General features: G+C 40.6%; 1 protein-coding gene across 2 annotated transcripts in view; it reads right to left on the bottom strand.

Moving 5' to 3' along the window:
- Positions 1 to 27,169, bottom strand: part of HINFP (histone H4 transcription factor) — an 80,029-nt gene that overhangs the window by 13,328 nt on the left and 39,532 nt on the right. For both annotated transcript variants that reach the window (XM_075840082.1, XM_075840083.1), the window contains exon 7: positions 20,371 to 20,509. In XM_075840082.1, the coding sequence (XP_075696197.1) occupies positions 20,371 to 20,509 (139 nt within the window). The remainder of the gene's footprint in view (positions 1 to 20,370; positions 20,510 to 27,169) is intronic.

Here is a 27,169-nt window from a genome sequence, read left to right as displayed (position 1 = left end):
TTGGATCAATAAAGACCAGAGAAGGATTTTGAGCATACAAGCATGGTCTTGGGTGTCATCTTTTCTCTCAGAGATATATAAATCGATCACCTATGATTTGGAAACTGGATTTATCACTGACTAGGGCGGGTATCGGTTGACATACCCATTACAAATTTCAGTCTAATATATTTTGCCCCATGATTGCGTTAACAGTTTTCGGTGTCGAAACCCGGGAGATTGCTCGTCTGATAAGCTGTCCCTGTAGGCCTGACGGTATTTGCATCAGTGGATATCAAAAACCGTCCGGTACGTAAGAAGCTTATTCTTACAAACCTTATAAACTCATTCATTGACGAGGCCGGAATTAGCTGTCATGACGTCACATCTCCTGAACGCAGTATTTATCCAGCAGGTATGTTGAAAGCTTTTAATGTGATGAATGATTGCAGATACGTACGTTATCTTGAGTTGTTGTACAGATGTGTGAACCTTGGGGTTCATGGTATGAGAGAATTATTGCCGGCATTGAACGATAAAATTGTTAAGATTGTTAAGATTGTGAGAACAGAAGCTGTAAGGAGTGAGTGCGTGACCCCCTCCTGTGGAATGCGATTGCCACAAAGGGTCTGTGGACCCACTGGGCTATACCGCCTTGGCGGTAAGGCAGGGAGAAGGTGATTGTCTATATTTTCTATAGGTACCTGTGGCAGCTCAGACAGAAGCAGGGCAGGCTCGGCTGGGACTTAGGTAGCAGGCGGACGTCAGGCGAGGTGAAGCAGGTCAGACGTGGATGTAGCGCAGCACGGCAAAGGTGTGTGGACGCCAGCGCTGGCGTCTCCTGAGGAGGAAGCTGGGGCCAGCGCTTGCCGACTTGTGGCTGCGGCTGTCAGGGGGAGCTTGGAGCCGACAGCCCGTAGCTACGGATATTACAGCGATGACGTAGTAAAAAAACAAAAAACCAGAAACTTGTGTAGAAGTAGTGTGAATCCATGGCGAACATCTGTCTGTGCAAGATGAGGAAATTGAATGCTATGTAGTGAACCTGCAATGAACTGTGTACTGTTATAGGTAGTTTGAAAATTGTATTTATTATTTGGCTGTTGTGTAGAAACGGTTTAGGATCAAAGGGGAATGTTCTCCTGTTGCCTGCTTGCTCTACGATAGTCAAGTGCCGGGGACGACTGGCTCGGCGTGGTGCTAGATGTCCGTAGGTGACACAATCTGTATGAAGGTGACAGAAAGGTACTACAAACTGCCCGTAGGTTGCAGAATCGGTCCTTAAGTGACAAAGGTTGGTTGGATATTCGTAGGCAATATCCTGTAGTACTTTTAGTAGGAACGACTTCTGCGGTTAAGTCCTGATAATGGAGAACTCGGAGAGAAGAGCAAAAGCGGAAACCCTGTAGTGTGATATACAGCGAAAGATAATTGTGACAAACGGAAAGAAAGACGCTATAACAACTAAAGGGGTTCTGTAATAATCAAGTTATTTGTCAGGATTGTAGCAGTCAAATGAACATACACCGTGTTCCAAATTATTATGCACATTGGATTTAAGTGTCACAAACATTTAATTATTCGTTTTTCAATTAAACTCATGGATGGTATTGTGTCTTAGGGCTCTTTGGATCATTGTAATTAATCTCAGACACCTGTGATAATTAGTTTGCCTGGTGTGCCCAATCAAAGGAAAACGTACTTAAGTACGTTCCACATTATTAAGCAGGCCACAGGTTCGAAGCAATATGGGAAAGAAAAAGGACCTCTCTGCTGCTGAAAAGCGTGAAATAGAGCAATACCTTGGACAAGGTATGAAAACATTGGATATTTCAAGAAAACGTAAGCGTGATCATCGTACTGTGAAAAGATTTGTGGCTGATTCAGAGCACAGATGGGTTCGTTCAGATAAAGGCATAATGAGGAAGGTTTCTGCCAGAAAAACTAATAGGATTAGGAGAGCAGCTGCTAAAATGCCATTGCAATGCAGTAAACAGGTATTTGAAGCCGCTGGTGCCTTTGGATTCCCGCGAACCTTAAGGTGTAGGATCCTCCAGAGTTTTGCAAGTGTGCATAAAGCTATTATTCAGCCACCCCTAAACAATGCTCACAAGCAGAAACGGTTGCAGTGGGCTCAGAAATACATGAAGACTAATTTTCAAACCGTGTTGCTTACTGATGAGTGCCGTGCAACCCTGGATGGTCCAGATGGATGGAGTAGTGGATGGTTGGCGAATGGCCACCATGTCCCAAGAAGGCTGCGACGTCAGCAAGGAGGTGGCAGAGTCATGTTTTGGGCTGGAATAATGGGGAGAGAGCTGGTAGGCCCATTTAGGGTCCCTGACGGTGTGAAAATGACCTCTGCAAAGTAGTTTATGACTGACCACTTTCTTCCGTGGTACAAAAAGAAGAGCCGTGCCTTCCATAGCAAAATTATCTTCATGCATGACAATGCACCATCTCATAAATGGGCATAAAAGGAGAGAAACTCATAGTGTGGCCCCCATGTTCTCCTGACCTCAACCATATTGAGAACCTTTGGAGCATCCTCAAGCAAAATATCTATGAGGGTGGGAGGCAGATCACATCAAAACAGAAGCTCTGGAAGGATATTCTGACATCTGGCAAAGATATTCAAGCAGAAACTGTCCAAATACTCACAAATTCAATGGATGCAAGAATTGTGAAGGTCATATCAAAGAGGGGGTCCTATGTTAACATGTAACTTGGCCTGCTAAGTTTTTTTTGACTGAAAGAGCTTTTGATTTCTGTAAATATGACCTCCTGATGCTGCAAATTCAACAAATTACCATTTTAGTTCTCTTTACAACCTTTAAAATGTTTTGATCTCTGTTGTGCATAATAATTTGAAACCGTGCATTTTGAGTTTTTTCCTTCTAAAAAAAAAATCTGTTATCATTAGGAGATTTGTTAAATAAAATTTGCATTATACTCCAACGGTTTATGGTTTGAAGATTATTCTGACTGTCATTTGCATCGACTATTTAAGAAAATCAGCGAAAAATAACATTTGCATAACAATTTGGAACGCGGTGTATATGAAAGTGCATGTGAGAAGTGTGATAAATGTGCATGTACCATTACCCAGTGCAATAGGAAAAACATTGAATGTTGTTTTGAATAATCATTGATACACTTTTAGCACACACTGCCATCTTGTAATATTATATGTAAGGGTCCTTAACAACAACAAGTTGTATGAATTGTCAAACTGGCAAAAGGTGGGAATCAATACAGACTGATTTCTAGCACGCATTTGATAATCCGGCATGGACTTTTTGATGTAGTAGAACATCCAAGTCAGTCAGTCTGTATTAATATAACATCAGACCGCTGGAAATTAATACCGTTGTAAACATAACAATCTGTGTTCAAAGCAAAGAATGACCCACATGTCTCGTAGTAGTATAACTACCTACACAAATTACAGTGAAGGACATTGGTATTGGCACACACCTAAGGCCCTTAAAGAAATAATCACAAACATACGTAGTAAATCCCCAGACTACAACCCACAGTGTGAATGGCTGAGTGGGGAGGATGAGATATCTGAGCAAATGAGTTGATTGTTCAAAAATGTAGGTGGATGTTAATAAATGGCTGTTTGTGAATAGACAGAGACAGAAAATGAATCCAGAGTGCTGCATATAAGGAATTGAGGATGATGATGACTAATGTAGATTGTGACGGGGAGGCGGGCTGTGTGATGTAACATGTGTGTGATATGTGTGCAGTGTGAAGTCTGAAAAGCAGACCGCTATAAGCTTATATATAGAGCATGGACTGATGAGACACGTGATTACAATATTCCACTGATTTTAGATCTAATTTTTAATAGCAGTACTGGGTAAAATTGTTAGTGTTGTGTATAGGGTTAAATTGGAGTCATTTTAGAAAAGGATTGTTCTGAAGGAAAGTGGGGTTGTGTGTGAGGAGACAGGTGGAGGGCTGCCCGCTGGTTGCAGTGGTTCAGAATCTTTCTCATCTTTGCGCATGCGCTTTTGTCCGTAAGTACCAAGCGTGTAAAATATTATGTCAGAATTTGTCTGCATAAAAGATAAGTGTTACATTGCATATTTATGGGTTATGATGAGAAGATTTAATGTCGTAATATTTTGAACTTAGTTCAAATGAATTAAAATACAGATATTGTGAGACACGGGGTCTTGAAGATGTATGTACCCCTACTGTTCACTACTCCCACATATAGTTTATTGGTTTGCAGTAATTAATATTAGCAGAGATATTTTCTGTTTTATTGGATAAAGAATTGTAGCTATTTTTGTTCTTACATATGCATAGGAAGGGCTATAGTACTGCCTAAATTAAATTTTTGAAAATGTATGACGTTTTAAAAGTAAACACTTGCAAGGTATCTAAAAGATAACATGCTGTTTTGTCAGGAGAAAGTAGTTTTTTGTTTCAGGCTATTGTGTATTATAGGGGGCCAAACTAGCGCCCCCAGATAGGGTGCCCAACCTTATTATGTTGAGATATGCAATTTTGAACCCTGCTACATTACTTTCGCAGAGTCCAAAAAGGAGGGGAGTAGTGGGGAGACTGATCAGGTACAATTTTGTTTTGAATTAATGAATTTGGTTCCAGGAGATTTACAAATATTCTGGATTATCAGATGAATGTGGAAAAATAATTTTGGTGACCCTAAAACTCCACCCTTTTGAAATGGTCTATCTATATGTGACATGGGTTTTTAATGCAAAGATACTTAATCATATAGAGTATGTACAAGACAGGATACGAGGCACAAGGTAAATTATCCAGAAACCACTCTCACCTTCTTGTTCATCTCAAGAAGTGAAGCTGGAGGTGCTCGCTTAGGCTTGTAACCTGGCAGAAGGTAAGACGGCCAACATTTACACAGACTCCAGGTACGCTTTTGGCATCGCCGACTACTATGGGCCCATTGGTAGTAGGACCTTTGTTGGATCATCAGGTAAACCAATTGAGAGCGTAAGAAATGAGAGACCTGGCAAAGAGAGTATGTGCATCCAGGTATCAGTAAATTGGCTTGCCCCTGGATTCAATAATGACACCACTAGGTTTGTGGCAGCCTGCATGATATGTGAACGGCATGACATAGGTAAAACAGTAAAGGTACCTATGAAAAGGGCACCCCGGCCAGATTACCCGTTCCAGCAACTGCAGAACATACAACTACCCGAGGTAGGTGTGTATGAAAATGTGATCGTATGTGTAGACCTGTTCTCAGGGTGGCCTGAAGCCTGGCCAGTATCTTCCCCACTGCAGAAATTGTGTGTAGTGGCAGGAATAGTTTTTATCCCAAGTATTGAAGTGGTGTTTGTACAATAAGATGTCAGCAGTTCTCCAGATGATATCTCAATGTTAGTTTGTTTAATAATGGTATTTAAGAAGTATATTAAAAACTGAGGTTAAGTTTTATGTAAAGTTCTGGATCAGCATGCCTTAGCATTGGACTATTGGAGGCATGTTTCAGTATTATGTTTGTTTAAATAACTAACTTCGTAGTGCAAGTAGATTACCATTTGAAAATATTTTTGTTGTGGAAGGTAAATTTTAGTGCAGAGAATTCTGTGCAGTCTATATATAAAAGAAGAAAAATTTGTTTGTATGTATCAGTTTTAGTTACTGCCCGGTGTGAATGCTTAACATAAATAGGTAATTGTTAATGTTTTTCTTCAACTAAATTATCTGATTAAGATCAATTAATGGTTATGCGATGAAAAAGATTGTTCTCCACAGGAAGTGTCCAACTGGGAGCGGAAGGCGTGAAAACCAGATTCTAACAGAATGTGGATGGATAAAGGAAGGAAAACCACCGGTAGTATCCAAGACACTCTTGATGGCACTTGCATTGATGGTGTATGACCTCACATATGCCCCAAGACTACAAGGATCGATTTGGTAAGATCGAATTGGCAGGCCCAAGGTTTTTACAGCTGTTGCTGGTAAATTCTGTTAGAGCGGTTTGATTTGCCTACAGAACAGTCCTGGCAGACCGATGCCAACTTTATCATACCCGCTTCCCACAAAGAGAAGAGACCTTGAGAGGCCTTCCCATGTAAAACAAACCAGAGTAGGGGAAAAAATTGGTTTGAGACACTTGTCAGATAAACATATCGTATCTGAATATCTCTGTGAGTAGAAGCTGTTACAGGTAATCAGCTCAGAATAAGGTACAAATTTTGCTGAAAAGTGTAACACCAAGTGCAAATAAAATTAACCCAGTAACTACACATTTTCTAGGTGCCCTGTCCATACAGGTCAGATAAGTTTTTCTTATATAAAGGTGTTTGCTTGATTTAGTTTAAGGGCCTGACATTATTATTGTATGTACTTAGAACAACTTTTATAGTGTATGCGGATGATGTTACCAAAAGATTAGCATTTATATTAACAATTGACAAGGGTTGGGTTCCCAGCAAGTGCAAGTAAACATGAACTAAAAGACTTTTAAGATGAACTCCATCACTGAGATGCGGCAGGCGCAGCCTGAGCCAGTACAACGCGTTTGTCATGAACTGAAGGCAGTGTAACAATTATAAGCAGCCATGCAGACAAGTAACTTTCCGGAGGAAGAGGACAGATGCAAAAGGTTTGTGGTAGTCACACTCAGTCTACGTGGGATTTCACGCCAGCCTCACAGCATCAGGAGCGGTGTACAGCCCGGTGACATATACTAAAAAGACGGTGTCTGACAGATGAGAAGGACCAAACCAAGTCCTGATGACATCAGCAAAGATCAAAGTAAAGCAAAGTCTAAAGTCCTGAGTGAACCCGTCAGCAGCATCCAAATGTTCTAATAAGTAAGTGACCAGGATGGTAATACTAAATCCCCCACTGGACACCACCGTCCAGCCTGAATCCACAATTGTGTGAGGGCGACAGTCAGTGAAGAGCAGAAGACAGAAGAGGACGACGATGATGTACAGTACTTGTCAATAAACTGATGGGACCCAAACCTGAAGGGTAAAAGCATGACATTGGTGATAGCATTATTTTAAGAGTTGAGGCCCTATTGTTTATATTGTCTGAGGCTTATAATTATAATGTGTGTAAATATGCCACGATACTGCAAATTACAATCTGAGGAGTTTTATGTGGAGGTATGAGGTGAAGATCACTGGTTGCTGTCACTCATAAGTAAGAAGTACATGGCAGCAATGAGAGCCCAGGGTGTCTTTAGGTTTGAGGAAGATGCTGCCCATGACCTGTTATATCTGCAGTGGTAAACATCCCATTAGGACAGTAAGTGACAGTGTAACATAATTATGACCAATACAAGTACCGTGGAGGAGAAGTTTGGATTATTGCCAATATTAGTAGGTTTAACAGTAAAGAATGCTCATAATATAGAGTAAGTGGCCGACAGATTGGACACAGTTACAGATTATGTGTTTGCTGTTTTGAATGCTGCCCAAAGGGACATGTGCAAAGTAGTTGATACAGCCAGTTGCCATTATATAGACCTTTTTGGCATTATGCAGGACAAGTAAGACATAGATAAAGCTGAGAAAATAAAGGAAGCATTCAAGAAAGTCAATTCTAAAGATGATTGTAACCTGGAGTGGCCACAGGATAAATCACTGGAGGGCGGGTATCGGTTGACATACCCATTACAAATTTCAGTCAAAAAATATTTTGGCCCATGATTGAGTTAACAACCTACTATTGTGGACACTTCAGATACCAATCTAGGGTCTCAAACTGAACCCCAGGTATTGGATAACCCTCTGTTACTACAGGAGATACTAAGTACAGTTAAAGGAACAGACTGCAACTTTACGGGCTTGCATGTTCAGTTGGATGGGATAAAACTCGATAATTCATCAATAAAATTCCGCTGTGTCGGTAATTTGCAATATAATGGATGTGGCGGAGGGCAGAATTTCCCTCCTGGGGGACTCTATGGCCGTACTATCAACGGAGGTTACGTAACTTAAATGAGATGTCAAACTCCAACAAAATAAGCTTACGGATATGGAGGATAGAGCTAGGAGATACAATCTGAAATTTGTGGGATTCCCCAAAGGGGTGGAAAACAAAGACTATGAAAAATGTACGCAGGAATGGATTCTGGAACATATAGGACCAGAGTCCCTTTCTAAATTTTTTTGTGGAGAACGAGCCCACCTGCTCCCAGTCAAATCTAGATCAGCAGGTGCTATTTTGTTAAAATTATTGTGTTATCCGGATCGGTATGCAATCATGGAGAAAAAGAGGAAAACGCGAGTTTGTTTAAAAAATGGCTGAAAATCAGGAGCCGTTTTCCCTATGTTTAGTAAGCGTGTAAACATACCCTTAGCCTTTTGCTGTGTCCTATAACTTCTGACAGCTGCCATTTGTACAATCACTCCCAAAATGACAGCTGGACACTGCTTAGGAATTTGAAGACACCTTTTCCTGGCTTGTAGGAGGGGGGGGGGTGTGAGATTCCCTCCCACATTTACGGCAGCTGTGAGTCAGGTTGCTTTGCCTTATTCATCTTGCTGTAATTCTGGTAAGTGCTGCCTCTGGTGGCCAACATAGGAAAACATGTCAAATTATTATTAAATTTTTGATACTTTCCACCATGTGGAAGAAAAAAAAAATACAGCAATGAAAGTTAAAAATATAATAGAATTAAGTAACTTACTTAAAAAAAAAAAAGTTGAATTCGCGACACATTCCCTTTAAGGAAGCCCGGATTTCTATATATCTAACTATCCTGACTTCTCTATGGAAACAAATAAGCTCAGGTAGAGCTTTCTGGAGTTCAAATAGAGATTGTTCAAGGCAAATATTCGATATTCGATTAAATTTCCAGCAAAATTAAAAATCTCACACGAAGGAACTATGATCTGTTTTCAATCAGCAATGGAGGCGGAACTCTAAATATAAATCCGTCGTTTACTATCACTATGGGCGCTTAGCAGGGGGTGGCGGCAACAATGGCCGAACGTGAAACTTTTTTTTATTTTTACCATTATTATTGGCATACTGGGTCCCCTAGTAGTTTATCTACCTTTGTTTGCAGCGGGGGAGAGATGATAGAGGGAGTTGATAGATGAGGAGTTTTCTGGTGCACTGGTAGTTGGGGCATTAGCAAACTGTGTGTGGGGTCTTGGGGGAGGGTGTCAGTGGGCGGGGGGGAGAAAGAGAGATTCTCTCTTTTTTTTTTTTCCTTCCCCTTTCTTTTATTTTTTTCTCTCCTCTGTTGGCCATTTATAAAGAAGAACCATTCTAAAAATAGTGTGATGGAACATTAGGGGGGGTCGCCGCAAGACTAAAGAGGTACGCTATCTTTAACTTAATTAGGAATTACCTCCCCGCCATTATGTCTTTAGGAGACCCATTTGGTCAGATAAAAGTAGCAGCTTTCAGAGAGGCTGGATAGCCTAGTCTTACCATTTGGTTTATATGTCTTTTTCCAGGGGAGTTTCCATATTAATACATAGGAAAGTAGACGATCAGATTTATAACATCCTTATCTATACAAAAGGAAGGCATATCATCCTTTAAGATTGTTTTGATGGAGTAGCCTGTGTTCTTGCAGCGGTATACATCCTCCCCCTTTTTCGTCATATGTGATCAAGGTGGTCTCGCAATATTTGATATCGAAACCAAAATGCCCCTACCTAATAATTGGAGATATCAATGAAGTCATGGATGGAGTTAGATCGATTGAGGAAAAATCCAATAAATATCACAAAAGGTCAGCAACTAAGTTAACAGGTTTAACATCTGAATTTGGCTGGCTTGATATACGGCAGATGAGGAACCCCCATGCCAACCCATGCCAAGAAATTGCAATGCTTTACAAGGTCTAGGTAAGTGACGTCAAGAATTGACGTTACCTTCATTAATTAACCAACGTTAAAGTATATAAAGAAATTCCATGAGATAATGAATTGTTAATGTTTCTGGAAGCCAACTCGGGTTACCCAGAATTAGCAATATTATGGTATGCCCTAAAAGCATTCATTAAGCGAATTGTTTTAAAAAAACAAAATATTAAGAAAAAAACAGTATATTCAAAGACAAAAAACAGAGGATTGGAGCAGCACTGTGATTATAAGCCTAACTATGCCGGTGCTTGTCTTCGAAATAAAGGAGTGACCTCACCTTGTATACTGAACGTCCAAATGAAGAGAAAGTGAAGCAGCACTCAGGAAAAAAAAAATATATTTATTTATCCAACATCCACTACAACGTTCACCTTCTCTATGAAGGCATTTTCAAGTGATATATATAGATATTTTTGTTTTAAAAAAAACACCAAATCCTTCAGAAGCTACTGAATCTCAATGGAAAGTCTCCCAAATTAAATATTAAAACTTGATACAGGAGGTAGCACAATACGAAATTTTTCTGAGTTGCAAACAATACTATTTTGAAGCTAGAAAATAAAGTAAATTTTTGGCCCATAGTGTAGGTAACAAACGGCCTTCTAATTCGGTTTCCTTCATTTAGAATACAAAAGAGGCAACTGGTTGATGACGCTAGGGAAGTAGTAGAAGAATTCAGAGGATTCTATCAAGACCTATACCGCTCTAGGGCAAAAGACTGAGGATAGCATAGGTAGTTATCTGGATGGAATGGAATTCCCTAATATTGATAACGAACGAAGATCAATGTTAGATCACACGATAACATCGGAGGAATTAAGTGCGTCCTTGCTGGAAACGCCAAGTAACAAAAGGTGTGGGGAGAAACGGAATTCAATTTGAACTATATAAGTGATATCAGGATAAATGAATCCTTATTTTAGTGGAAACAGCAAATTATTCCTATGTTAGGGCTTATTCAGACGAACGTGGTATACGTCCGTGCAACGCGCGTGATTTTCACGCGCCTCGCACGGACCTATGTTAATTTATGGTGCCGTTCAGACAGTCCGTGAGTTTCACGCGTGTCCGCTGCGTAAAACTCACGACATGTCCTATATTTGTGCCTTTTTCAAGCATCACGCTCCCATTGAAGTCAATGGGTGCGTTAAAATCACGCGCACCACACGGAAGCACTTCCGTCTGACGCACGTGATTCGCGCAACAGCAGTAAAAATTATGAATGAAAACAGAAAAGCACCACGTGCTTTTACGTTTACAAACATACAGAGTGTTATAGTGAAGGCGGCTGAGCGATAATCACGCAGCCACGCATCATATGCTGAGGACACACGGAGCTGTTAAGTACCTTTTGCGCGCGCAAAACGCACACGCTCCTGTGAATCTGGCCTTAGAGGTAGGCTTTCCTAATCTATGGAGGCCACAGAAATTATTGTGATTCCTAAGAACGATAAGGACTCCCTCTTGCCGGAATCGTACCAGCCTATTTAAATATTGAATACTGAGGTCAAGCGGTTCTGGCCGCTAGACTAATAAAGATAATGAATAGTATATTTCACCCGGACCAGACCGGGTTTAATCCGGGCAGGGTTATGTTAACGAATGGGGTCTTTGTTACATTTACAATACGGGAAAGTGTATGTTAATAAGGGTGCTATGCTCTCAATCAATGCTATGAAAGAGTTTATATAGTCGAATGGCATTTTCTTTATAGGCTTTTGGGTTGTTTTGGTATCGGGGGAAAGATTCATAAATTCAGAGTAGGCATGAATGGTCAGGAATCAGCATACTTTAACTTAGAAAGGGAAGCGCGGCAGGGTTATCCTCTATCCCAGCTCTTATTTATTATAGTCATTGTGGTTTTGGCAACGAAGATAAGAACCCCTGAGAATATAGTGGGTTTTTAAATGGGTAATAAGGATGTTAAAATCTCGTTGTACGCAGACTATGTTCTTCGGTTTATAGGGGATGTATTGTCCGTCGACCATGTAATTAGGTTATGCCAAGAGTTTGGTGAGCGGGCTGGCCTTCAAATTAATTGTCAAAAATCGAAGTTTGTTAAATATCTCAGCCGAGGTTAACCTTGATCACATTTCCTTCTTGAACTCTGTTGAGGTGTTTGAATATTTAAGCGTAATAATTTCTAGGGACCCCTCTGACTACAATACACTGAATATAATTCTATTGTTTGCATTTTTGAGGGGGAAAGTTAAACCCTTAGTGACCAGCCTAACCCCTTCCCACCACAGCCCTTTTTCAGATTTTAATTTTCGTTTTTTCCTCCCCACCTTCCAAAAGCCATAACGTCTTTATTTTTCCGTCTATATAGTCCTATCAGGGCTTGATTTTTGCGGGATGAATTGTAGTTTTTCGTAGCAACATTTATTTTGACATATAATGTACTAGGAAACGGGAAAAAAAATATTTGTGGGGTAGAAAATGAAAAAAACAGCGATTCCTCCATGGTTTTTTGCGCGCCGTCTTTACGGAATTCACTGTGCAATTAAAACAACATGTTAACTTTATTCTGTGGGTCAATACGATTATGGTGATACCAAATATATATAGTTTTTTTCTATATTTTACTACTTTTACAAGTAGAAACCTAAGTGTAAAAAAGAACATTTATTTTGTGTCGCCAAATTCCGAGAGCCATAACTTTTTTATATTTCCGTCGATTAAGTGGTATGAGGGCTTATTTTTTGCGGGATAAGCTGTAGTTTTAATAATACCATTTCGGTGTACATGCGACGGTTTGATCACTTCTTATTTCATTTTTTGTGGGAGATTAGATGACCAAAAAATAGAGATTCTGGCGTTTACAATTTATTTTTTTTTTACGGCGTTCACCGTGCGGGTTAAATAATGATACATTGTAATAGTTCCGACTTTTACGGACGCGGCGATACCAATTATGTTTTTTTTTTTTTTTTTTTACTGTGCTCTAGGGGGGAAAAGGTCATAGCACGTGGAAGCGAGGGAACCCGTGTTATACCAGCGCCACACTTTCCCAGCAAAATTTCCCAAACTACAAAAGAGAAAAAGTCACCAAAAGGTGCAGGGTGATACAAAAGGGGGATAAGAAAGAATACAGTTTATCAGTGTGACACTGGCCTGAGTGTAACAGATCGCTTCACAGCGTACCACACATCTATGAATAATTGTATCATTAACCCCATTATTATACCGTTATTATGCCCTGATGTACTCCGCACAGATTACATATGTCCCCACATTAAAAAACGGAAATACAAGTAATACTCAAACCAAACTACTACCAAGCAAAATCGATGCTCCAAATGGTGCTTCTTCCGTTCTTAACCCCACAGTGTGCCCAAACAGCAGTTTACATCCACAAGTAAGGCATTACCATACCCAGGAGACCCAGATTAACAGATTTATGGAGTAAGATTTTTCTTGAGCCTGGCAGTGTGCCTAAAAAGCAGTTTATGTCAACATTATTACTGTACTCTGGAGAACCCACTTCACAATTTGTCAGGTGTGTCTCCAGTGGTACAAGCTGGGCACAACATATTGAGCGGTGAATAGGCATATCAGTGGAAAAATGAAAATTTTCACTCTGCATCATCCACTGCGTATTAATTTCTGAAAAACACCTGTGGGGGTCTAAATTGGCACTACACCGCCTGACAAATGCCTTTAGGGGTTAAGTTTCAAAATAGGGTCACTTGTTTTTTAAACATCAGTGTGTTTTGCGAATGCGACACGGCATCCGCAAACCATTCCAGCAAAATCTACACCCCAGAAGTCAAATACCGCTCCTTTTCTTCTGAACCCCCCCCCCCCCCCCCCATATATGTAAACAGCAGGTTTTTACCATACTTGGGAGACAATTTTTTTTACAAAGGATGGTGTGATTTTTCCTTCTTTATGAAAATGAAAAATGTTGATCTAAAACTACATCTTATTGGGAAAAATGTTTTTTTTTTTTAATTCATTTTTCATTTCACTGGTTAATTCTCATTAACTCAGCAAAAAACCTTTGGGGCTCAAAATTCTCACTATACCCCTAGAGGATTCCTCAAGGGGTGTAGTTTTACAAAAGGAGTCAATTTTGGTGTGTTTCCACTGTACTAGTACTACAGGGACTCAGAAACCATTCCAAAATCCATTCCTTCCCTTCTGAGCCCTACTGTGTGTTCAAACAGCAGTTTATGACAACATATGGGGTATTGTTCTACTTGGGAGACATTGCTTTACAAATTTGGGGGTGCTTTTTCTCCTTTAGGCCTCATGCACACGAACATGCTTTTGCGGCCGCAATTCCCCCGAAAATCCACGGGAGAATTGCGGCCCCATTCATTCCTATGGAGCCTTGCACACGACCATGGTTTTCACGGTCCTTGCATGGCCCAGGAGCCCGCACCACAGAAAGAACGAGCATGTCTTGTTACGGCCGTGTTCTGCGGTCCGGGCTCATTGAAAATAATGGCTGCGGCCATGTGCACAGCCCGCGATTTGCGGGCGGCTCGCGGCTGTCACTCCGTGGCCGGCCGACCCGAAAATCACAGCCATGCACATGGCTACGTAGGGTCGTGTGCATGAGGCCTTAGTCTTTGTGGAAAAAAATAATAATTAGCTAAACCTACATTTCTTTGAAAATACATTTTAGATTTTCACGGCCTACTACCAGTAATGTCTGCAAAAACCTGTGGGGTTAAAATGTGCACTATACCCCTAGATAAAATTCCTTGAGGGGTGTAGTTTCCAAAATGGGGTCACTTTTGGGGGATTTCCATTGTTTTGGTACCTCAAGAGCTCTTCAAACCTGACATGGTGCCTAAAATATATTCTACTAAAAAAGAGGCACCAAAATGCACTGGGTGCTCCTTTGCTTCTGAGGCCTGTGTTCCAGTCCATAAGCACACTAGGGCCACATGTGGGAGATTTCTAAAAACTGCAGAATCTGGGCAATAAACACGGACTTGCGTTTCTCTGGTAAAACCTTCTGTGTTCTAAAAAATTGTAAATTTCCCCTTTACTTTGCTTTAATTCCTGTGAAATGTCTAAAGAGTTAAGAAATGTTCTAAATGTTGTTTTGAATACTTTGAGAGGTGCAGCTTATTGGGGGTTTCTAATATACAAGGCCCTCAAAGCCAGGTCACAACAGAACTGGCACCTGTAAAAATAGCCTTTTGAAATGTTCTTGAAAATGTGAGAAATTTCTGCTAAAGTTCTAAGCCTTGTAACGTCCTAGAAAAATAAAAGGATGTTCAAAAAAATCTATGCCAATCTAAAGTAGACATATGGGGGACGTTAATTAGCAACTATTTTGTGTGGTATAACTGCCTGATAAGCAGATACATTTAAAAAAAATGCTAAATTTTGCAATATTTCGCTAAATTTTGGTGTTTTTCACAATTAACCCCTTCCCGCTCCTGGACGTACCATTAGGTCATGGTAACTATAGCGTTCGCGCTCCATGACCTAATAGTACGTCTCGGGAGTAATGGCCGTTTCGGCCGTCCACCAGACACATACAGGAGCTGTGACAGCTGCTGTCTCGTACAGCAGCTGTCACAACTCCTACAGCGGGGACCGATCGCTGTGTCCCCGCTGATTAACCCCATAAAAGCCGCGTTCTATAGAGATCGCGGCTTTTTAGGGGTTAAGCTGCCATCGCCGGCCTGTAACACGATAGCGGCCGGCGATGGTGACTATGGCAACCAGACACCAAACAATGGCGTCCGGCTATGCCATAGACGGAAGCCTAGTGGGTCCTGACAACGTCAGGACCCACTATGCTTGCTGTCAGTGAGTAGCTGACAGTTCTAATACACTGCACTACGCATGTAGTGCAGTGTATTAGAATAGCGATCAGGGCCTCCTGCCCTCAAGTCCCCTAGTGGGACAAAGTAATAAAAAAGTAAAAAAAAGGTGTAAAAATAAGAAAATAAAAGTTTTAAAAGTATTAAAAGTAAAAATCCCCCTTTTTACCTTATCAGTAATTTATTATTAATAAAAATATATAAACAAACAAATAAACTATACATAATTGGTATCGCCGCGTCCGTAACGGCCTGAACTACAAAATTATTTCGTTATTTATCCCGCACGGTGAACGCCGTAAAAGAAAATAATAATAAACCGTACCACAATCACAATTGTTTGGTCACTTCACCTCCCAAAAAATGGAATAAAAAGAGATCAAAAAGTCGCATGTACCGAAAAATGGTACTGATCGAAACTACAGTTCGTTACACAAAAAATAAGTCCTCGCACGGCTTTATTGATTGAAAAATAAAAAAGTTCTGGCTCTTAGAATAAGGTAACACAAAAAGTGAATGATTTTTTACAAAATGTATTTTATTGTGCAAACGCCATAAGACATAAAAAAAAACTATAGACATATGGTATCGCCGTAATCGTATCGCCCCGCAGAATAAAGTGAATATGTCATTTATAGTGCACGGTGCACGCTGTAAAAAAAATAGAATAAAAAAACAATAGTAGAATGGCTGTTTTTTAGTCACCACGCCACCTAAAAATAGAATAAAAACTGATCAAAAAGCCGCATGCACCCCAAGAAAACGACAATGGATTCCTCAAGGGGTCTAGTTTCCAAATTGGGGTCACTTTTGGGGGGTTTCCAATGTTTTGGCACCACAAGACCTCTTCAAACCGGACATGGTGCCTAATAAAAAGGAGGGCTCAAAATCCACTAGGTACTCCTTTGCTTCGGAGGCCGGTGCTTCAGTCCATTACCGCCCGAGGGCCACATGTGGGATATTTCTCTAAACTGCAGAATCTGGGCAATACGTATTAAGTTGCGTTTCTCTGATAAATCCTTTTGTGTTGTAAAAAAAAATGGTATAAAGAGGATTTTCTGACAAAAAAAAAATGTAAACTCCACCTCTACTTTGCTCTAAATTTCTGTGAAACACCTAAAGGGTTCATATACTTTCTAAATGCTGTTGTGAATACTTTGAGGGGTCTAGTTTCTAAAATGGGGTGTTTGATAGGGGTTTCTAATATATGGGCCCCTCAAAGCAACTTCAGAACTGAACTGTAACCTAAAAAAATTAATAAATGAGGCAATACTTCGCTTCTTACATTATACTGATAATGAGCCGTGCCCACCCCGAGATGACCCCAGTTTTGACCGTTTGTATAAACGGAGACCCCTATTAGACCGTTTCAGTGCCCGGTTTTCCCAAGCATTCACCCCCAAGAAGTGTATTTCTATTGATGAGTCCCTGGTACATTTTAAAGGGAGGGTTCAATTCCGCGAGTATCTGCCGGGTAAGAGAGCAAGGTATACCTACAGGTTTAGGATATATGAAGGAAAGGCCACCCCCAAACCAGACTGCATCCTGGACTACAATAGGTACATGGGAGGGATGGACTTGTCAGATCAAGTCCTGAAGCCCTACAGCGCCATGCGGTGTGGTATAAGAAGCTGGCCGGGCACATCATACAGATGGCTTTGTACAATGCGTACGTGCTACGTCGATGTGCAGGCCAGACGGGAACTTTCCTGGAATTTCAAGAGGTGATTATCAAGAACCTAATCTTTAGGGACCAAGAAGGGGGGGCACCCAGTACTTCTGGAAGCGGGGTCACACGCATCGTACCAGGGCGGCAACACTTTCGAGGAGAAGTTGCCCAAACTGGCAAGAAGGGAAAAAAAGTCAAAAGAGGTGCAAAGTCTGCTATAAGAGGGCTATAAGGGATGACACAATATATCAATGTGACACGTGTCCCGAATAACCAGAGCTCTGTATGAAAGAGTGTTTTAAAATTGATCATACATCCCTTGGTTTATAATTTACCCCAATTTTACTTACCCTGATGCACTCCGCACAGCTTATCCCCCCTCGTCTTTCCCCTCTGAGCCCTGCTGTGTGCCCAGGCAGCTGATAACAGCCACATGTAGGGTATTGCCATACCCGGGAGAACCCACATTACAGTTTATGGGGTGTAGGTCTCCGGTCAAAATGCTCACTACAACTCTAGATGAATGCCTTAAGGGTGTAGTTTTTAAAACGGGGTCACTTCTTGCGGGTTTCAACTGTACTGGTACTTCAGGTGCTTCTGCATGCATGACTTCGCACTAGAAAATCCCCAGTAGGCCAAATGGTGGTCCTTTCCTTCTGAGCCCTCCCATGGGCCCAAACGGCAGTTTATCACCACAAATGGGGTATTGCGGCACTCAGAACAAATTGCGCAACAGAATGGGGTATTTTGTTTCTTGTGAAAATAAGAAATTTTCAGCCAAAACTACATATTATTTGAAAAAAATAATTTTGTTTTCATTCCCAGCCCAATACAAATAAGTTCTGTGGAAAAACTATGGGGTCAAAATGGTCACAACACCTATAAATGAATTCCTTGAGGGGTGTAGTTTCCAAAATGGGGTCACTTCTGGTGGGTTTCCATTGCTTTGATACCTCTGGGGCTCTGCAAATGTGACATGGCACCCGAAAACCAAACCAGCAAAATCTGAACTCCAAAGAACACACAGCGCTCCTTCCCTTCTGAGGCCTCCCATGGGTCCAAACAGCAGTTTATCGCCACAAATGGGGTATTGCTGCACTCAGGAGAAATTGGGCAACAAAATGGAGTATTTTGTTCCCTGTGAAAATAAGAAATTTTGATCACAAATGACATTTTATTGGAAAAAATGACATTTTTTTCATTTCACAACCCAATTCAAATACGTGCTGTGAAAAAACTGTGCGGTCAAAATGGTAACAACAACCATAAATTAATTCCTTGAGGGGTGTAGTTTCCAAAATGGGGTCACTATTGGGGGATTCCTACTGTTTTGGCACCTCAACACCTCTTCAAACCTGGCATGCTGCCTAAAATATATTCTAATAAAAAAGAGGCCTCAAAATGCACTAGGTGCTTCTTTGCTTCTAGGGCTGGTGTTTTATTCCATGAGCGCAGTAGAGCCACATGTGGGACATTTCTAAAAACTGCAGAATCTGGACAATACATATTTAGTAGTGTTTCTCTGGTAAAACCTTCTGTGTTACAGAAAAAAAAATGAATAAAATTGAAATTCAGCAAGAAAAATGAAATTTGCAAATTTCACCTCCACTTTGCTTTAATTCCTGTGAAATGCCTGAAGGGTTAAAAAACTTTCTAAATGCTGTTTTGAATACTTTGAGGGGTCTAGTTTTTAAAATGGGGTGTTTTATCAGGGTTTCTAATACATAGGCCCCTCAAAGCCACTTCAGAACTCAAGAGGTACCTTAAAAAAAAGGCTTTTGAAATTTTCTTAAAAATATGAGAAATTGCGGTTTATGTTCTAAGCCTTGTAACGTCCAAGAAAAATAAAAGAATTTTCAAAAAACAATGCCAATCCAAAGTAGACATATGGGAAATGTGAACTAGTAACTATTTTGGGTGGTATAACCGTCTGTTTTACAAGCAGATGCATTTAAATTCTGAAAAATGCTATTTTGTCAAAATTTTCTCTAAATTTTGCAATTTTTCACCAATAAACACTGAATATATCGACCAAATTTTACCACGAACATGAAGCCCAATGTGTCACGAGAAAACAATCTCAGAATCGCTTGGGTAGGTTTAAGCATTCCGACGTTATTACCACATAAAGTGAAATATGTCAGATTTGAAAAATGGGCTCTGAGCCTTAAGGCCAAAACTAGGCTGCGTCCTTAAGGGGTTAAATACTGAATGTATCGAGCAAATTTTACCAGTAACAAAGTCCAATGTGTCAAGAGAAAACAGACTCACAATCGCTTGGATAGGTAAAAGCATCCCAAAGTTATTACCACAAAGTGAAACATGTCAGATTTGTAAAATGAGGCTCTGTCAGAAAGGTCAAAAATTGCCACAGCAGGAAGATGTTAAATCACGACCACCAATTTATTTCTTTTATGATCAATCACAGACTTCATCATACACGGAAGCTCTTAAAGGTTATGGGGTTAAGATATAACGATAATTTTCAGATATGTGGTATGCATCAAGCAGATTTCATCCACTACTTGTGGCACTGTCCCAAGCTACATGGATACTGGAGTGGAGTAGCAGTATCGATTTCTAAATTATTTCAGAAAGAGGTTCCAATCGAAACGATTACATTTATTTTTGGCATCTCCGGTCTTTTGAACGACTGTGGTTGTAGCAAACCAATTACAAAGATTTTGTTTCTGGCAAGATTGGTTATCATTTATAAATGGATCTCAAAAGATTTCCTGCGGGAAGTAGAATGGCACAATAGAGTGAATAGAATGGTAAATAGAGTGATGCTTTTAGAAAGATCATATTACTTGATGCTAAGTCTCTCTCTCTCGAACATTTTCTTAGTTTATTTTGTTATGTAGTATGGAATATTTTGTGATTTAAAAATCAACAGCAATAAAAAATATTATAAAAAAAAAAATGCTGCTGCGATTGTTAGGTCACTGAAATGTTTCTAAAACCTAGTCATTTCTACTGCTTATTACCCTAAAAGGCACATACATGTTTCAATAATATTAGTTGCATACATATATTCTATACAAACACAAAATGTTCATTATCTGCACAATGATAAAAAAATCACCTCGTGCACTTTTCTGTAATGCGTTTTGACTGAACATAGAGAGCGGGCACTGAAGTTGCAGTCTTCATATTCACAGCAATATGCAGGCAACTTGCTATGTGTATCCAAATGTTTCCTAAGATCCACCAGATTCTTGCAGCTATAAAAAAAAAGCAAATGTTAGACATAAAGCTGAAAAATAGATACATGGCACTGATCAAGAAAAACAAAAAAAAGTAATAATCGTAATACAAGTGATACAACGATCACTGGTTCAAGTCCCCTAAAAAAACAAACAAACACACAACCACGCAATTTTTCCCTAAAGTAGTGTTAAAAAAAAAAAAGTTAAACTGGTATCCTAAAAGTCAGAACTATTATTACATTGTTTAAATCACTCAAACAGCGTACAAATGTAAAAAAAAAAAAAAATTCTAATGCACAAATTGCTGTTCTTTGGTCACCTTAGCACCCCCCAAAAATGAAAACAATAATGACCAAAAAGTTGCATTTACCCGAAACGGTACCAATAAAAACGATAGCTTGCCCTGCACAAAATAAGCCATCACATAACTAAAATCAACAGAAAAAGTTATGGCTCTCAGAATGCAGCGACATTTTTCTTTTTTATTTATTAACCCCTACCCGCACGAGGACATAACTGTGCGTCGTTGCGGGAGGTTACTTCCCGCACGACGACGTACAGTTACTGAGTTTTTCCCGGTGCACACCGTTGGCGACAGTGTGCCCAGGGAACCGGGAGGTCAGCTGTCGCCGACAGCTGACACACCACTCTTGCCGACCAGCGGTCCTTTGCCGCTGATATAGGCAAATTAACCCCTTAAATTCGGCGATCGGTTGCAATCGCCGAATTTTGGGGGTTTCTAACATATCGCCAGACCCCGGTCCGAAATCGCGAGGTTTGCCGATAGTTAGTATGGCAAACGGAAGCCAAACAATGGCTTCCGTGTCTGCCAACCTTCGGCTGGTCCTGATAGGCTTCCTGTCAGAGTGACATGAAGTCACTGTGTCGTTCCCGATGCACACTGTCGGCAACAAGGTGTGCATCGGGAACTTGGAGATTAGCTGTCCCCGACAGCTGACACTCCAGTGTTGCCGATCAGTGAGTGGCTCATCGCCGCTGATTTCGCAAATTAACCCGTTACATGCGGGGCTCGATTGCGATCTCCGCATGTAGCGGGTTTGTAGCGCATCAGCAGCCCCCATGCAATCGTGGGGGCTTCTGATGCTTGTGATGGCACCCAGGGGCCAGACAACGGCCCTCGGGTCTGCCATGTATGTCAGCCTATGAGGATCAGCCTCTGCTGATCCTCGTAGACCAACTGTCAGAGTGACTGTGACGTCACACTGACAGTTGGAATACATTACACTACCTAGGTAGTGTAATGTATTCTAGCAGCGATCAGAGCTGCAGGTAAAAAAAATAGTGTAAAAAGTAAAAGAAAAGTTAATAAAAATGTTTTATAAAAGTGTAAAAATACACGACATGTAAAAATTACGACATGTCAGAAGTTTTGATCAGTGGGGGGCCGCTCTCTAGAATAAAGCGGCAGAAGCGCTCGGGTGAGCTTTAGGATCAGCTTTTTTCGGAAAGCCGATGTAGCGGTGTACGGGCCCATAGACTTTCTATTGAGACTCCGTACACCGCTACATTGTCACTTCTGCCGCTACGCTCTCGTGATCGGTGGGTCTCAGTACTCGGACCCCCACTGATCAAAACTTCTGACATGTCACTATGACACGTCAGAAGTTTGTTGAAGGTTTAGTTACCCTTTAATGTTATAAATGCTGCACATATGCATGTAGGGATATCACGATACCAGAATTTGGACTCCGATACGATACTTCGTTTAGTATTGCGATTTCGATACCAATTTCGATACTTTGCCAACAGTAATAAAAAAAATAAAAATCTTCCGTTTTCTGATGTGAGGCGCGACGTGTGATGAATTTTGAAAGCGCCTCACATTAATAGTAATTAATCCCATCATGTTTCTCAGTCATAATGGGTTAATGTGCGAGGTACATGATGGGGTTAATTACTATTAATGTGAGGAACATGGAGGTTAAATTAATCACACCTCGCGCCTCACATTAATAAGTGATAGAAAGCAGTGTTTATTTCATTTTTTTTACAGCGTACACATCATAAATGATGCAAAAAAAGTTGTTGAGCGCGCCATTACTGAATGTGTGAATATTTTATGTATTGAGACTTATTTTAATGTTTATTGTAAAAAAGGTGTATGTGTATTTTTTTTTACATTTAACATTACTTTGTTTTTACTTTATTTTTAAACTTTAATGTACTGACATATATCAGATATGTGCCAGTACATTAGCCTGTGGACGGATAGCACACAGGCAGTTGTTAGGACATACCTCAGTATGCCCTAACAACAAGAAATATGGTAAGAAAGCCCTGGGGTCCGTCAATAAACCCTGGGCTGTGTGCCCATATATGGTATGGCCCTCGATCGCGTCACAGGAATTCCCTGTGACGCGATCCAGGGGCATCTCCCCCTTCTCATTTTCTCCTGAATGCTGCAGTCAGCTGTGATCGCAGCATTCAGAGGAATAACGGCGGAGATGAGAGGAGAGGTTTTTCTTATCTCCGCCGTTATAGAGCGGGGCTGCGGCTGTGTAATACAGCCATTGCCCAGCTCCTGACAGGAAGTGCGCGCGCGGTCAGCATGAGGAGGTGCGGCCGGCGCTGCAATAATGAGCGGCGGTTCAGGCACTGGAGACAGAACATGGGGGTGTTTTGTAGAGTGCCCGCCATGTTCTGTCTTCAGTGCCACCGCTCAATAGTGCAGCGCTGGCCGCATCGCATCATGCTGACCCCGTGAACTTATCATGACTCAGGAGCGGGGCTGTGGCTGAAATTACACAGCCGCGCTCCCATACATTCATGTATTACTATACTGAGCTGTGCGGCTGCGCAGCTCAGTATCGAAATACAGGAAATAGCGGTATCGAACCGTTTAGGGATGCACAGTAATTGCTGTTACCGGAAGCACTTTGACCCATATGTGGTGGGGCTGCCCATCACTTCGGAACGTTTGAACAACAATGCTCAAGTCATTAAAGGGAAGGTGTCACGAAAAAAAATATTTTTTATATAATATTGCTTTTAGTATGTCATTAACCCTTTAACGACCAATGACTAAAATGAACGTCATGGTCGGGTGCTAGTTCCCGCACCAGGACGTTCATTTTCGTCAGTATTTCAAACTGTCACGCTGTGTAAACACAGAGTGACAAGCCCGCGCTGACAGCTGTCCCTAACAGCTGACACATCAGTCTTGCCGGACAGCGGACCATCGCCGCTGCTTTCGGCAATAAACCCCTTAAGTGCGGCGACGGATTGCCGTCGCCGCATTTAAGTGGTTTGAAGCACATCGGCAGCCCCCACGAAGTGATTGTGGGGGCTGCCGATGCTTGTTGTGGCAATCGGAGGCTAGACAATAGCCTCGGGTTGCCACGTACGGAAGCCTCGGAGGAACAGCCTCCAGCCGGTCCTCCGAGGCTTCGGCTGGGTTCACACGACCTATTTTCAGGCGTAAACGAGGCGTATTATGCCTCGTTTTGCGCCTGAAAATAGGGCTACAATACGTCGGCAAACATCTGCCCATTCATTTGAATGGGTTTGCCGACGTACTGTCCAGACGACCTGTCATTTACGCGTCGTTGTATGACAGCTGTCAAACGACGACGCGTAAAAATACAGCCTCGTCAAAAGAAGTGCAGGACACTTCTTTTAGACGTAATTTGAGCCGTTCTTCATTGAACTCAATGCAGCACAGCTCAAAATTTACGGCGGTCAGAGAAGCCTCGCAAAATGCGAGGAGAAACTTTTACGTCTGAAACGAGGAAGCTGTTTTCTCCTGAAAACAGTCTGTCATTTCAGACGTAAAAGCCTGCTACCGTGTGCACATACCCTTCCTGACAGTTAGAGTACATTACACTACATGTGTAGTGTAATGTACTCTAGCAGCGGTCAAAGCTGCAAGTCTAAATGTCCCCTAGTGGGACAAGAAAAAAAATAGTAAAAAAAAAAAAAAAAGTCATAAAAAGGAATAAAAATTTATTAAAAAAAAATTGTACAAATAAAAAAGTTATAAGTTATATAAACACAAAATGCTTTTTTTTCCTATAATAAGACTTTTATTATAGAAAGAAAAATGAACACGTTAAAAAAGTACACATATTTGGTATCACTGCGTTCGAAACGACCCCAACTATAAAACTATAATGTTATTTTTCCCGCACGATGAACACCCCAAAAAAAAATCAATACAAAACTACAACAGAATCGCAATTTTTTTGGTCACCACCGCTCCCAAAATAAAGAATAAAAAGTGATCAAAAAGTCACATGTACCCAAAAATAGTACCAATAAAAAATTCATTCCGTCCCGCAAAAAACAAGCCCTTACACAGCTTTTTTGACTAAAAAATAAAATTCTGGGTCTCAGAATATGGTGACACAAAAAAAAAAAATTTTCTTAGAATTAAGTGATTTTATTGTGCAAACGCTAAAAAAAAGGAAAAAAACCTATATACATATGGTATCGCTGTAATCGTACCAACCCGCAGAATAAAGTAAAAATTTCATTTATAGCGTACGGTGAACGCCGCAAAAACTGTGTCAGAATTTCTGTTTTTTGGTCAGGATCACAAAAAAATGTAATAAAAAGTGATAAAAAAAAAATACAAAACGGATTTACCCGAAAATGGTACCAATTAAAACTACAGATTGTCCCGCAACATATAAGCCCTCACACGGCTCCGGTGGTGAAAAAAATTAAAAAGTTCTGGCTTTCAGAATATGGCGATGCAAAATGTGCATAGTGTTCCAAAAGCGGATAAGATTGGGCTTCATTTATCAGTGCGACACCGGCCACACATCTGTGAATTATTATTTACCACATTATTATACCCTCTTATTATGCCCTTATGTACAGCTTACATATGACCCCTCATTATAAACAGAAATACCAGCAATACCCCAAACAAAACCACACATTGCCATACCCGAGAGAACCTGCTTAACGTTTTATGAGGTATTTGTCTTCTGTGGCACAAACTGGGCACAACATATTATGCACTATAATGGCATATCACTGGAAAATTGCAATTTTCACTTTGAACCATCTGCTGTGCTCTAACCCCTTTGCACACTATGACTTAATTGGCCGTCATGGTGCGGCGGTTGATGTATGGAGCCGGCTCACGTGCTGAGCCCGCTCCATAAGCTGCGGGTGTCAGCTGTGTATTACAGCTGACACCCGGGACTAAAGGACAGAAACAGAGATCGCTCTGTTACAGAAGCCTGTAAGAATAACAATATACTGCAATACATTAGTATTGCAGTGTATTGTACCAGTGATCCAATGATCGCTGGATCAAGTCCCCTAAGGGGATTAATAAAACGTGTAGAAGAATTAAAGTTATTAGTAGTGAGAATTTTTTTTTTCAAGTTAAAAAAAAAACACCTTTTCCCATTTTTCTTCTAAAGTAATGTAAAGAAATGAACAAAATTGGTATTGCTACGTCCGTAAAAGTCAGAACTATTACAATATACCATTATTTAATTTTCACAGTGAACACCTTAAAAAAATGTAATAATTGAAACCGCCAAAATTGCAGTTTTTTTTTTTGTCATCTTAGCTCTAAAAAAAAAAAATGTAATACAACTTTTTAATCACTTTTTATGTACCCAAAAATGGTACCAATAAAAACTGCAGTTCCTCCCGCAAGAAATAAGCCCTCACATCACTCTATTGATGGAAAAATAAAAAAAAGTTATAGCTCTTGGAAGGCAGGGAGTGAAAATCTAAAATAAGAAAGCAAAAAATGGATCAGTCCTGAAAGGGTTAATTCATTTCTAATGAAAAAACGCATGACCACATGTGGGGTATTTCCGTACTCAGGAGAAATTGCTTTATAAAAAATGTTTGTTTTTTTCCTCCTTTATCCCATGTGAAAATGAGAAAATGCAACATTTTAGTGGAAAAAATTGATATTAATTTTCTCGCCCTAATTCTAATAAACACTGCAAAAGACCCGTGGGGTCTAAATGCTCACTATACCCCTAGAAAAATTCCTTGAAGGTTTTTCCAAAATGGGGTCACTTTTGGTGGGTTTCCACTGCTTTGGTCCCTCCAGTGCATCAAAAACCATTCCAGCAAAATCAGAAATCCAAATGGCGCTCCTTCCCTTCTGAGCCCTACTGTGGGTCCAAACAGCAGTTTATTACCACATATGGGGTATTGTCGTAATCGGGAGACATTGCTTTACAAACGTTGGGGTACATTTCTTCGTTATTCCTTGTAAATATTAAAAATTTCTATGTTTCAGAAAAAAAGTACATTTTAATTTTTACAGACTAATTCCAATATATTTAGTGAAAAACCTGTGTGGTCAAAATGCTAACTATACCCCTAAATACCTTAAGGGGTCTAGTTATCGAAATGGGGTAGTTTATGGGGAGTTTCTATCGTTCTGGCAGCTCAAAGCTTCTCCAAATGTACAGTGGGGCCTAAAACATTTTCAAGCAAAACATGTCCTGAAAGCCTCCGGGTGCACCCTTCCTTTGGGGCCCTGCCGTGTGTCGAGGCAACGCATTAGGGCCAAAATGTGGGTATTTTTGAAAACAGGAGAAACAGGGTGATAGATTTTGTGGTGTGTTTCTTCATTCTCATGGTCGCTTTACAAAGAAAATCGGTCTTCAAACTGATACTTTTATGGAAAAAAGTGAAATTTTTTTTTTTTCACCTGCTATGTATTAAATTTAG

The sequence above is a fragment of the Rhinoderma darwinii genome, chromosome 10, assembly GCF_050947455.1.
Source record: "Rhinoderma darwinii isolate aRhiDar2 chromosome 10, aRhiDar2.hap1, whole genome shotgun sequence".
Classification (NCBI taxonomy): domain Eukaryota; kingdom Metazoa; phylum Chordata; class Amphibia; order Anura; family Rhinodermatidae; genus Rhinoderma; species Rhinoderma darwinii.
The sequence above is the reverse complement of the archived record's forward strand: the minus strand, read 5'-3'. Positions and strand labels throughout refer to the sequence as shown.